Below are 13,119 nucleotides of genomic sequence, written 5' to 3' on the forward strand. Positions count from 1 at the left end.
TTTCACCCCCCCCCCCCCCCCTCTTTTTGGTGAGAAAAAAATTTCTTCAAATCAATTTATTTGAATCAAGGGACTTAATAGAAACTTGAATGATTTGATCGACTAATTAAAATATGAAAATATAAGGAATGAATATAGAAAACCAATTTTTTTAAGGACTCTTTGAATCATTTTTTATTTTTTGGTGGGAAAAAAATTATTCGAATCAATTTATTTCAATCAAGGGACCTAATAGCAATTTGGATGATTTGATCAACTAATTTTAAAATATGAAAATTTAAGGGATGTATATAAAAAAACAATTTTCTTTGAAGGATTCTTTGAATCTTTTTTTTTCCTCTTTTTGGTGAGAAAGAACTCTTCGAGTCGATTTATTTGAATCAAGGGACCTAATAGCAACTTGGATGATTTGATCAACTAATTTTTGAAAATTTAAGAGACGAATATAAAATCCCAATTTTCTTTGAAGGACTTTTTGAATCTTTTTTTTCTTTTTGTTGAGAAAAAACTCTTCGAATCAACTTATCTGAATCAAGGGACTTAATGGCAACTTGGATGATTTGATCGAGTAATTTTAAAATATAAAAATTTAAGGAATGAATATAAAAAAACTAATTTTCTTATAATCACCTGTTAAAAATTTGTAACTTTTTCTTGATTTATATTTTATACCTAATTATTTCTTGCTTAATTGCTTACTAACCGATCGGTTAGTTCTTCTTCCTTCCCAAAAAGTCTTTTCCCATTCTAAATCTACTCAATAATTTTACATTATGTATACATTATGTATATGGATGTTGCTTCGTTACATTGATATTTGAGTTTTCTTATTTTTAAATTGTTATAAAATTTAAAAAACAACTAAAATTAAGGAAGGATATTCATGACCTTCGTTGTTTATTATAACCTTTTATTTTTCTTTTTATTTCTCTTTCAAAGGCGTTAACGTTCCTTTATTTTCTGTGTTTTTGCTCGTTAAAAATGCAAGTTTAATTAATCAACATGTTTTCAACTGAAGATAGGATATATCATACAAGTTAGAGATTTCCAAAATTTAATTAGAAATATATAAAGATAAAATTTTATTATAATTGATTATTTTTTAGAAAAGAGTATGAGCAAAAGGGAGATTGTAAACCTAAAACAATATAAATAGGACAAGTCACGCGGAAGTTTGAAAGAAGAAAATGTGCACGGAAGATTACAGGAGGAAAAATAACAAAGCTTGATACAAGAATGGAAGATAAAATAGAACAAGAATGGAAGATAAAATAAAACAAGATATAAATAAGAGCGGAAAATACGCATTAAAAAAATAAAAGCGAATGATTAGTGGTATAACCGATCTTATCTTCGTTCCCTCTTAATGATTTTTTTAGTTCCTTTGGTACCCCTCTCATTCTATGAAAATGTTCAACTTAATTACAATTTTAGGCGTGGAACACCTTTTAACTGCGTAATCCTTAATCTGCTAATGAGGGAGCTATTTTTTCGGTTAAAAATTACCAAATGTGCCACTGGTACTCCAAAATTAAATTTTGAAGTATCGAAGCTGTTAGAAAAATTATAAAGAAGACATAAATTCTGAGGCGTGAAACACTTTCCTTAACGAAATATTTGCCCCACTTGATATTCAAAATTGTTTCGGATTAATGCAAATTTATTCCCAAAATACAACAGAAAATGAAAATTTCAACAAGCAAATCTGGAATTTTTCACTAATTCGTTGCGAAACAAGTTTGTAGTATTACAGATGTTTTTGACAAGAAAGTTTTGAAAAAGAAGTGAAGTTAAGATATCTGAAATTATAAAGTATCGATTTTTCTATAGAGTGCCCATGGGCACTCTATAAGAGAGGAGAGAGATAGAGAAAAATGAATGAGGAGGGGGGTCCCCTGATTTGCATTGGGATTACCTTCTCGTTCATTTCTCTCTATCTCTCTCCTCTCTTATAAAGTGCTCTATAGAAAAACCGATAAAGTATTTATAGGTTTAAAAATGTGCTTTTAACGGTCATAACTTTTCAAAACACCCCTTAGAACAAACAAACACTTTTCAACAGCCATTTTTTTATTCATATTTTTAAAATTTTAAAATAACATTAAAAATAATGTATTCAAAATATATATATATTAAAAGGCTAGAATATTTAAGCGGCAACGACAAATAATAATCATTTATCTAATAATCGCGCTATCCGTACGCGGGTTTAGAAGCCTATACTTTGATCCATTTATCAAAATCCAATAATCATTAAATTCTTTTAAACCTCTAAAAAAATGCCCAAATATCCAATGTGAAACTATATTGTTTTTACAGACAAATACTAACAGAAGCTATTGGCTAGTATATTGATTGGTTGGCCTCCCCTCCTGTCTCCTTTTTCGTTTTCTATTTTCCTCTTCTTTATTTCATTGACTTGAATGATTCGGACATTACTGTCTCTTTTCTTCTTTCTTTCTTTTCTTATTTCTTATTTATTTAAATCGAACAAGCTTTCTTCGTTTCCTTCTAATTTTAGCTAATTACCCTTTGATTCAAGCAAAGACTTGTAGAATTGTAATGTTTTCTTCGTTTCCTTCTAATTTTAGCTAATTACCCTTTGATTCAAGCAAAGACTTGTAGAATTGTAATGTTGCTTGTAGCTGAATGCATTGATTTCTACTTACCCTTTGATTCAAGCAAAGACTTGTAGAATTGTAATGTTGCTTGTAGCTGAATGCATTGATTTCTACTGGGAGGAAGAGGAAAATGTTACATGTACGTGTTTCGTTTTTACATAAACAATGGAAAGAAAAAGCACAAGCTATAACAATATTTTTATCAAAAAAATAAAAAATAAAAAATAGCCCTCTTAAATCAAGAGATTTGGTCTGTTCATAAAAAATAAAAATAAATAAAAATTCAAGAGATTTGGTCAAGTCAGTCTTTGATCCGTATAACTAGTTTACTAGTATAACATTATCAAGGAATACTATATAAATGCCACGCTAAGAACGCAGTCTTCTCACATAATAGAATATTTCCGAAATAGTAATGAATTCACCGACGATGTAAGCATCATACGTGTATGTATTACTTGTGTGTTAAAGTACATTTTTCCTTTACATGGGTACGTAGGGTGCCTTGACGTGCCTTCTCTCTTAAAAAAGTACATTTTCCCTAAAACATTTTGATAAATATGAATTGGATGTGTAATAATATTATGCTTGAATTCTCTATTTATAGAAGTGACATGAACATTAACCATGTCATGTTAAAAGATATCCAATAATTTGTTATTTGTCTATTCATGGGGGAGTAGAAAGGGATTTTACATAGATTGAATTGAAATGCCAAGAAACAAAGGAATGTAATAAGAAAAATAGAAGGAATGAACGTTAACTTAGCAATGTAATTAAGATCCATGTCCCTTGCTAATTAACATCACCAATTATATAAAACATAAATAGAATAGTTAGTGGATTAGTTAAACCGACTACCTTCGAATAACATGAAACCAGCGCAGCCTCTAATGACTCTCTACTAACTATGAATTAAAAGGAATAAAAGAAAAAGGCCACAAAGTCCTCTTGAGAAAAGTCATATGTGCAATCTAACATTGCACACTGTTCCTTAAAAAAATTTTTAATAAAGTTTAATTTGTACGTATTATATCTAACCCTAATTATTCTACTACCTAATAAACCATAAACTAATTATATAAACTGTCCAATTCATTAGTAACCAATTTCGATATGGAGTTTATGTGGACCACATGACTACTGAATTTATGCTAAGAACACGTTATTTGAGAGAAGAAACTAAAAGTATAGACAATTAAGGACAACCTAAAACTTTATAATGCACACTAATTAAATTGGTCAGTAAGACGTGCCAAAACTCAAGCTCATGGCCACCTAATTAAACGTTATAATTTAGTCCTTCCTTCACGTTATAATCATCTATAAATTGATCCTTCCTCCAAAGCATTTTCACACAAATCAAATTCATCAATATCCAACGAGAGTGTACTCATTTAGGAGCTTTGAGATGGCTTCCCAAGTTATTCTAGGAATCGCCATTCTTTCTTTGGCTCTGGTCCAAGCTTTTGCTTATGATCCTAGCCCTCTGCAGGATTTCTGCGTCGCTGACACGAAATCAAAAGGTTGATTACATTCTCTTAATTATGATCACTAATATCATCATTATGTAAGATTAATACTACTGACGAGACATTAATGTCTATACTTATCTAGCAAGAATAACAAAATAAGAAACATAGATATTATCTCTCCTCTTTCCGTTAACGTTATGCAAGAGTGATTAAAAGCCATGATCTCTCCTCTTTGTGTTGCAGTAATCGTCAACGGCTTTGTATGCAAAGACCCGAACACTCTAGTCTCCGAGGACTTCCTCTTCCGGGGACTCCTCAACGACGTCCGCCGCAACACCAACAACCGCGTCGGCTCCAACGTGACCACGGTCAACGCGGACGCCTTCCCAGGCCTCAACACCCTCGGTATCTCCCTAGCCCGCATTGACTACGCCCCCTACGGTGGCCTCAACCCTCCCCACAATCACCCTCGCGCCACCGAGGTCCTCACCGTCATCGAGGGCACTCTCCACGTCGGCTTCATCGCGTCCAACCCCGCCAACCGATTTTTCCAGAAAGTTCTGCAGAAGGGTGATGTCTTCGTGTTTCCATTTGGTATGATTCACTTCCAGATGAATCTAGGGAAGACGCCGGCGGTTGCCCTGTCAGCGCTGAGCAGTCAGAATCCGGGGGTGGTTACGATTGCGAACGCGGTGTTCGGGTCGAACCCGAGGGTGTCGAAGGAGGTGCTGAAGAGGGCGTTTCAGGTGGACGATAAGGTGGTGGCGCAGCTCATGGCTCAGTTCAATTAGGAGGAATTGATACATGTACCGGCGGGTGAAAGGCTTAGTCATCGGTGTGATTTGAATTGAGTAAATAAGCATGAAGTACGGGGTGCTTTTTGCACACATCGACAATAAAAATTTGTATGTGTATTTTTCACAGTCGAAGTTATGAATTCAATGTGGGTTTTTACATTACTAGGTTTTATGCACATGCAATGCACGTGGTTAAATTTTATGATTAAGCATTTTTAATTTATTTCTTTACTAAAATTTGTTCATCAATTCCACTTTGGTTGTTTTTCCTCAGTTCCACTTTGATTGTTTCTTGGTTTCTATTGTGATTATTTATTTATTTTAATGTTTGTTTGAATGGGCTACACCAAATTTAAATTTTTCATGTTAATAATTGAATTAACAAGAAATAACTGTAATCTAAAACTAATTTGAATTTTCGCGTTATTTGGATCGACATGAAACCAAGCTTGACTTGAAAAGGTATAATATTATAAAAGTAAAAAATACTTAAAAAATAACGTTATAAAAGAATGATGAATAATTAAAATCAATAAGCCAAGATGATTAATTAAAAGTGGGCTAGAATGAAACTAAAGATAATATAAATTTTGTTGCTAATCATTGATAGACTTCAGAAAAAATCATAAAATAAAGATTGATGCTAACTCTAGTACACTATTATATGATAAAAGCATCAACATAATCATATAAATATATTAAAAGAGTTCATGAAAATCCCTTCTAAAGATTCCTAATTTTATCCAAAAAATTAAGCTATTTTATAAAATATTCAATAATTTAAATTTGTGTTGTATTTATAAAGAGCCTTGATGGATATGCTTTTGTTTTAGCAGCTTATTTTGAATGAGCCCTGCATATTAGCTTTAAAGTATAATATTTTTTTATCGTGTTATATGGATGTTTGCTTGGTTTGCTTCTCTATCTCTTTTTTCTTCGATAAGTTGTATCTTTGGATTGATATATTATTAACATAATTTACGATGACATACATATCTTTCATACAAATTTAAGACAGATATAAGATAATTTTTATGTTTAGTGGCCTTTAATAACAATTTTAGTTCTAAAATATGTTACCTTCATATTTAAATATCTTGAAATCTGACAGTACTATTACATGCTTATCTTTGATCGTGTTCTTAAAAATTGATCCTTTGTTGGTAGTCATATCCCCAAATAAGGTTATTTACAGAGTTGTGCCGCTATATAGAAAAAAGAAAAATATCAATTTTAATTTTTTTTACTTATACTATGGTAACTAACTATCATGTGCATACTTTTTGTCCATTATAGTAATTTTCCTCATATTATCTAGTTTATTATATCTCGCAATATAGTTGATCAATGGCTTCATTTTAGTTTTTTTCCAAGATTATTTATATATAATTTTATATTAAGTTTATGATTCCTTCGGTATTTTTAGAATAAAGTATGAAAATTTATAAGATATTGATAAAAATTTTCTTGTATCTTTCATGAAGAATGCTTTTTTAATTAGGACATAATTGCTCAATATGTTCTTCAAGGGTAACTCGGTTAGTGCTTCTTTGCTAGATATGCATTTTATCAATGTCAATTCAGGTGATTTTCATGAATATTTCGGAATTTTGAGTTTATTTTCTTCACTTCTCCATTTGAAATAAAAATAACTTAGTTCTTTTAAAGGATATCTTTGAACTTTCTGATAGTTTCTCTATACACAACTCCTTGTATTGAATTAATTTTTTTTTGTAAATTAAAAACATGATTTGAAAAAATTTCACATGTGTTGATGACAAGCGGGCAACAAGTTACGCTGCTAACTCCTTGTATTTTTTACTTTATAAATAAATATTATCAATATTTAGAGATAAATGTTTATAAATTATAATCAATTAATGCTAACCTATTATATATTAATGTAATAATGTCAAACATTTCCTCTTGTCTTTGAAAAATTTTAGCCTTTTTATGATTATTTTTAAACTTTGATAGTATTTTATGAAAATTTTAAAATTTAAGTTGGGTGGTTATAATTTTCATGTTTCATATATTGGTGGTAAATTTTTAAAGTTAGAATATTTTTTGTAACTCTAAAATTTTGAAGGTATTTTTACAATTGCTAAAAAATTGGGTTGTTTTTTAAAAATTTTAAATTTTTAGTGATCTACTAATAATTTCTAAATTTGATGTGTACCGGTTATAGGTTTTAAAATTTTAGGATTTTTTTTATAATTTATTACTTTTAAGGGAGTTTTTATAAGTTTTGTAACTTTAAGGTTATTTTTTACTAATTTTAAATTTCTAGGTGCCTAATGGTAATCCTTGTAATCCATCTATGTTGTTTCTAAGTTTTAAAATCTCTGAATTTTAGGATGATTTTTTGTAATTTAAACTTGGCTAAATGACACTTTTATACCCTATTGTTTCGATCTTGTAGTAGTTATATACCCTAAGTTACAAACATAGCAAAAAATACCATGAGTTGGTAATTATTTAAATTTAACTAATGGTGTTAAAAAATACATGAAAGGACAATAATACCCCTCCTTAGGAATATACCCCCCATACACACACACAAAAAAAAACATAGTGAAAACTCTTATTTTCTATTGTTACCCATAATAAATAGGAAGAAGAAGTTGGAGGCCACGAAAAAAAATAAGAAGATGATGAAAATAATTTAATTTGGGGGGAGGTAAGTAATATAGTAAATAATGCAATAAATGAGGGTAAGAAGCATTCAAGTTGGTCATATGTCCAGCACGTGGGAATATTCCAGAGAATATTCTCACGATCGGTTAACAGAAGGTAACAACTTACAAAATTTTACCAACTCAGGGTATTTTTTTGCTATATTTTGTAACTTAGGGTATATAACTGCTACAAGAGCGAAACAATGGGGTATATAAATGTAATTTAGCCTTTAAACTTTTGCGGTTGTTCCTGTAATTTTTAAAATGTTGAGGGTGTTAATTACAAGTTTTAAATTTTTATATTTTATTTTTGTTTTTAAGTTTTAAAAAGTCAATGTGTTTTATGTAATTTTAAAATTTTAAGGTTATTATATGCAATTTTTAAAACTTTTGAGTTTTTTGTAATACTTCACGTATTATAATATGTTATCTACGTATAATTTCTTAATCTTATTTTTTCTAAATTATTGAGCTATAGGTAGTTCATATGGAGTTAATATAGGATATAGTTAGTATTTGGATAGATTAAGCTTTAAGCGAAATATTCAAAATAACTTTTCTTTTAAATTGTTGACCTATAGATAGTTCAAGTGGAATTAGATAAGATATGATTAAACTTAGAATAGATTAAGATTTAAATAAAATAATAAGTTATTAAATGAGAAATATTGTTATTATTATTTATCAGTTGATAAAAAGGCTAATAATTTGTACGTGTGTGTACATGTAGATGTAGGCAGCTATATAAAAATGAAACTATGAGAGAATGCAAAAATGCTTGGTTAGCTATATATAGTTTATTTTTTGCCTACGAAGTGAAGTTTGAATTTTGACATTTTCACCGATTACATGTAATAGTTAGTCTTTTCTACTGTAACTTGAAAATTCTCCCTCTCCACAACATATGCATATACTTTCTTCTCTTAATAAAACGGAATAAGTCTATTCTTTTAAAAAAAAGAATATACATATTTTGCTTAATTGAGAGCTACGCATCTGATGTATGATTCAATATTCAAAGGCATTTTGTGTGATTGTCAAAGAATGTGATAAGTCCGTTCTGATTTTTTAAACAAATGATGGGAAATGTCTACAGGAGAGAAGAAGTAAAAAGAAATTGACTAGTAAACTTCTTGAAATATATTAACGAATCTTTGATTGTATGGCATAGTCTTGATTCTTAAAATTACTAATAGATGTGGATAAGATCATTTGTTGGTAGGTTAATTAACGACCTACATTTGATTAATAAACTGGCAAACTAACCTATGTTGGGTTTTGCAATTCAGAAAGGATTAGCGGTGTAGCTTGTTGCCCGCTTGTCATCATCACTTGTGTAATATTTTTTTTTATATAAAGGAAATAGGAAAAGAAGTAAAATTAATAATAGATGATTATTCTGTCTTATAATAGAAATAGAGGGGCGATTTGGGAATCTTCCCGTTCTCTTGTATGGATCAGAGCAATTCGCTCTAACATGAAATGTTTTGCTAAACTCTGTGTTTGTATTACATATAAGGGGTTTTTGTATTTAGGCTCATTTGTTTACTCCTTTTTATCTTTAAACCCAAGTATTATTATTTGTATCTTTAAGCCCAATTCTCTTTTTGTATTTATCTTTAAAATCAATCTCCAAAATACAATACTTTTAGCACTTGTATTTATACAAAATCCCCAAAATACCCCTTGGCCCCATATAAACCAGTATCTCTCATCATCCTACCATTTTCAACTCGGCCCTAAATTAAGACAGCGCCCCTTGCGCCGTCGCAGTCTCCAGTCGTCGTCGCCCATCTCCAGCCGTCGTCTCCGTTGCCATAGCCGCCACCGTCGCCGTTGCCCCATCGCCTCGTAGTCTCCAGCCGCCGTCTCCGTTGCCCGTCGCCGGTCTCTAGCCCCTTCTACTCAGCCCCGTCTCTAGCGATTTATTAATGGGCAAGTTTGAATGAGTCTAAAATGTTGGTTTTCTAGAATGAGGGTGCAGCATTCATGGAGACCAAGACCAATGAGCCAGCTTTGAATGAATAATTAATTAGCTTTCTTAGCTGCTCATAATCATGTCTTTTTTTGTCGGTCGTCGTCGTCGTGTGCTCTTTCATTGCTAGCAACCAGCAACAGATCCAGCCTCCAACAATCTCAGCAACGGTCCAAGCGCTCCTTCCTCAAACACGGCTCTTCTAGAAGTATCGGAAGTTGTGGCCAACACCGAGACTATCTCCACTGCTTGGTCCCTCACCAAAGAGTAATTCATCGGATCGAGAAGCCGAACCAGAGCCGAAACATCGCCGTCTTGAGCGATCACCAACGAGACCTTCACCGAATCCGATCGGATCAGCTCGCGGAGGGAATCCAACGCTTTCTGCTTGAGATCGACAGCGCCGATCTGGATCCGGGCGAAGGCGTCCTTGACGAAGAGGACGATATCGGCCTTCGACGACGATGATCTGGGGAGCGGAAGCACGATCGCCGATGAGGAGTCGTCGGCGGAGAGAGAGAGATCGGCCTTCGACGACGACGATCTAGGGCTTGCCAAAGAAATCAACAATAGAGAGAGAGAGAGAGAGAGAGAGAGAGAGAGAGAGGATTAGATCTAGGGTTTCATCAGAGAGAGAGAGATCAGAGAGATTACAAGTTGAGAGAGGGAGATCGAGAGAGGACCGCGAGTTTGAGAGAGATCGAAAGCGGATCGTGAGCTCAGAAACAAGACGGGAATTCAAAATGACACATTCATAGTTGTTATTTACAATTCCATGTTCATTATAGAGTTAAAAGCCCAAGGGAATTGGGCCAATTGTAGAAATTAAAATTTTTTTGAATCCAAACACTGAAATTAGCTCAAATTCATAATTTGAAATGAAATACTAGTTACCAAACAGGTTGTAAAACAAATGATGGGAAATGTCTACAAGAGAAGAAGTAAAAAGAATTTGAGTAGTAAACTTCTTGAAATATATTAAAGAATCTTTGATTGTATGTCATAGTCTTGATTCATAAAATCACTAATAGATGTGGATAAGATCATTTGTTGGTAGGTTAACGACCTACATTTGATTAATAAACTGGCAAACTAACCTCTGACTCCCTCCTAACTTCGGAGAAATTAATTAAGGAAAAGAAGTAAAATTAATAATAGATGATCATATATATATATATATATTCAATACTTAATCTAAGGAAAATTTACTCCAAGACTCTCTCTCTCTCTCTCTCTCTCTCTCTCTCCTTTAACATGGTATCAGAGCGATGTTAATCTTTTTTGCCAAATCTTGGCCTTGTCGTATTGCTGCCTCTTCGTTGTTGCCTCCGTTCTTGCCGCATCGTGGCCTCCGTGGCAGCCGTCTCTCAGCCTTCTTCGTTGTTGCCTCCGTTCTTGCCGCATCGTGGCCTCCGTGGCAGCCGTCTCTCAGCCTCACACGAACGGCATCGTCATTTCACATTCAGTAACGACATCACCGTTTCAATATCGTCTCTTGGTCTCAACCTAACGGTATCGACGTTTCACATTCAGTAACGACATTGCCGTTTCAAGACCGTCTCTTGGTCTCAAACTAACGGCATCGTTGTTCAATCCATCTCAACGTCTTAACATCGACATTGATCCATCGTGGGTTTTATTTTTTGGGCCTCCCTTGCATTATCACTTAGTTGTGGGCCTTTCCAATATTGTGTTACACTTAAATAGGCGTTTCCTACACAACATTGATGTTAATATGGCTCCTTCAGAAAAGATCTCTAAACCACCCCAGCCCCTCAATGATCAAAGTGATTGGGCAGGGTGGTCCACCATTGTCACAAATGGCTTGCATGGTGCTGGTCTGTTTGATCATCTCACCAGTTCGGGACCAGTTCCACCATCCATCAGCACTGTTGCTTCCTCCAGTACTATTATATCTGGCAGTGGTGATACCAATCTTCAAACCGCATGTGCTCTCTATGTCAAGGAGAGTTCGGACTGGCAGTTGTAGGAATTTTATGTCATGGATTATCTCACTCGTTGTGTTGGCTCTGGTCTCACTGTTGAGATTGGCTCACTTTCCTCACTGAGCACTTCACAGAGTGCTCCGGTGCACGGGAGGCATATCTTCCACAACGCGTTGCTATACAATACAAAGGTAGTTCATCTCTGCGGTCTCATTTTGGTCAAATACAAGCCTATTAGACAGAATCGCGCTCCATGCTTCCTAGACATGATTCCACATACAAAGCCTGGCTAGCCTGGTATGAACAGCGTGAGGTGCATCAACTGTTTCAGTCCCTTCCTAAATATTCAACTATGGCTGACCAACTACTTTATCAGTCTTAATTTTCGATTTTTGCCTCGGTTATGGGAGCTCTCACTACTTATGAGACACGACAGCAGACTGTACAACTCAATTTGACAACAGATGCTCCTGCCTCTTCACGCGATACTATTCTGTATGTACCAGTCACTGCTCCTATTATGAATCGTACTTGTTAACAGGCTCGATCTAAGCTTGTTTGCACATATTGTAAGAAGGAGGGACAGCGCATTAAGACATACTTCAAGTTTTTTCCTGAGTTACGTTCCTCGGGTACCTGTCGTGATCGGCAACCCCCTCAGTCTCAACCCCCTCACGCACTAGGATTGCTGGCCAATGCTATACCATCTACCACTTCTGACACTACTATTTAAGCTATTAAAAATCTTCATCGTCAACTTGATGCTCTTCAGCATACCACCTCTACATCACTATATGGCTTTGCTAACTCATCGACTACACAAGTCTCTGGTATGAATGATCTCTGGATTTTTTTTACTCTAGCTCTTCCTTTCATATGACTTGTAATGCCTTACTTTTATCCTCGTCTTCACTTCATCTTCTCTTCCCACTATCTACACGACTGCTGGACAACCATTGCCTATCACTCAGTATGGCTCTATCACCCCCACAAAATGATCCACCTGGTCATCTAAAACTTGGCCCCGTCTATGTCGATCCTTAATTGTACTTGAATTTAATTTCTATTAGTTCTTTATGTATGGCTGACTTACTTATCTCATTTTTTCTGATACTTCTCTTGTACATGATCCACAGACGGGCAAGACTATTGGTGTTGTGCTCTGATACCAAATTGTCGTGTGCCTATGTGTAAGCGTGCTCGCACACCGAACGAATCTATGATCACGGGAGAAGAGAACCAACCATACACGAGCACAATTCAATCCAAATACGTAAAATCAAACCAAATACAGAGATATACGTAGTTCAGCAATTTTCCTACGTCCACGGAGAGAGGATGAAGAAATTTCACTAAATCAAGGAGAGTATAAAAGGTTACAATCTCACAAAACCACTCACACAAACCCTAAACCAAATCTCTCAACTTGCTCACAAGTTCTCCCTCTCAAAGTGCTCAGAATACTCACAAATCTCTGTTATGAAACCCTAAAAAATCATGTTTCAATATATATCAAAACACAAACCCAATGCGAATAGGAAACCAAAGTTTAGACCTAGCCCGTTAAACGGTTGACCGCCGCACCATATGCGGTCTACTGGATAGAAGATAGAAACCCATGAAACCA

General features: G+C 34.1%; 1 protein-coding gene across 1 annotated transcript; it reads left to right on the forward strand.

The window, feature by feature from the left end:
* The first annotated feature begins 3,992 nt into the window (after positions 1 to 3,992).
* On the forward strand, positions 3,993 to 5,102 carry LOC109827475 (putative germin-like protein 2-1). Its single transcript, XM_020394478.1, has 2 exons — positions 3,993 to 4,147; positions 4,340 to 5,102. The coding sequence occupies exons 1-2, from the start codon at positions 4,033 to 4,035 to the stop codon at positions 4,885 to 4,887; spliced, it is 663 nt and encodes a 220-aa protein (XP_020250067.1). The 5' UTR covers positions 3,993 to 4,032; the 3' UTR covers positions 4,888 to 5,102.
* The last annotated feature ends 8,017 nt before the right edge of the window (positions 5,103 to 13,119 follow it).

The sequence above is a fragment of the Asparagus officinalis genome, unplaced genomic scaffold (assembly GCF_001876935.1).
Source record: "Asparagus officinalis unplaced genomic scaffold, Aspof.V1 AsparagusV1_Un238, whole genome shotgun sequence".
In the NCBI taxonomy this organism is placed as follows: domain Eukaryota; kingdom Viridiplantae; phylum Streptophyta; class Magnoliopsida; order Asparagales; family Asparagaceae; genus Asparagus; species Asparagus officinalis.

What these genes read in the sequence shown, in the direction of transcription:
- LOC109827475 (XM_020394478.1), top strand. Translation starts at nt 4,033, where the DNA reads ATGGCTTCCCAAGTTATTCTAGGAATCGCCATTCTTTCTTTGGCTCTG. An exon ending in CGCTGACACGAAATCAAAAG is followed by an intron (nt 4,148 to 4,339) that starts GTTGATTACATT and finishes TTTGTGTTGCAG; the next exon opens with TAATCGTCAACGGCTTTGTA.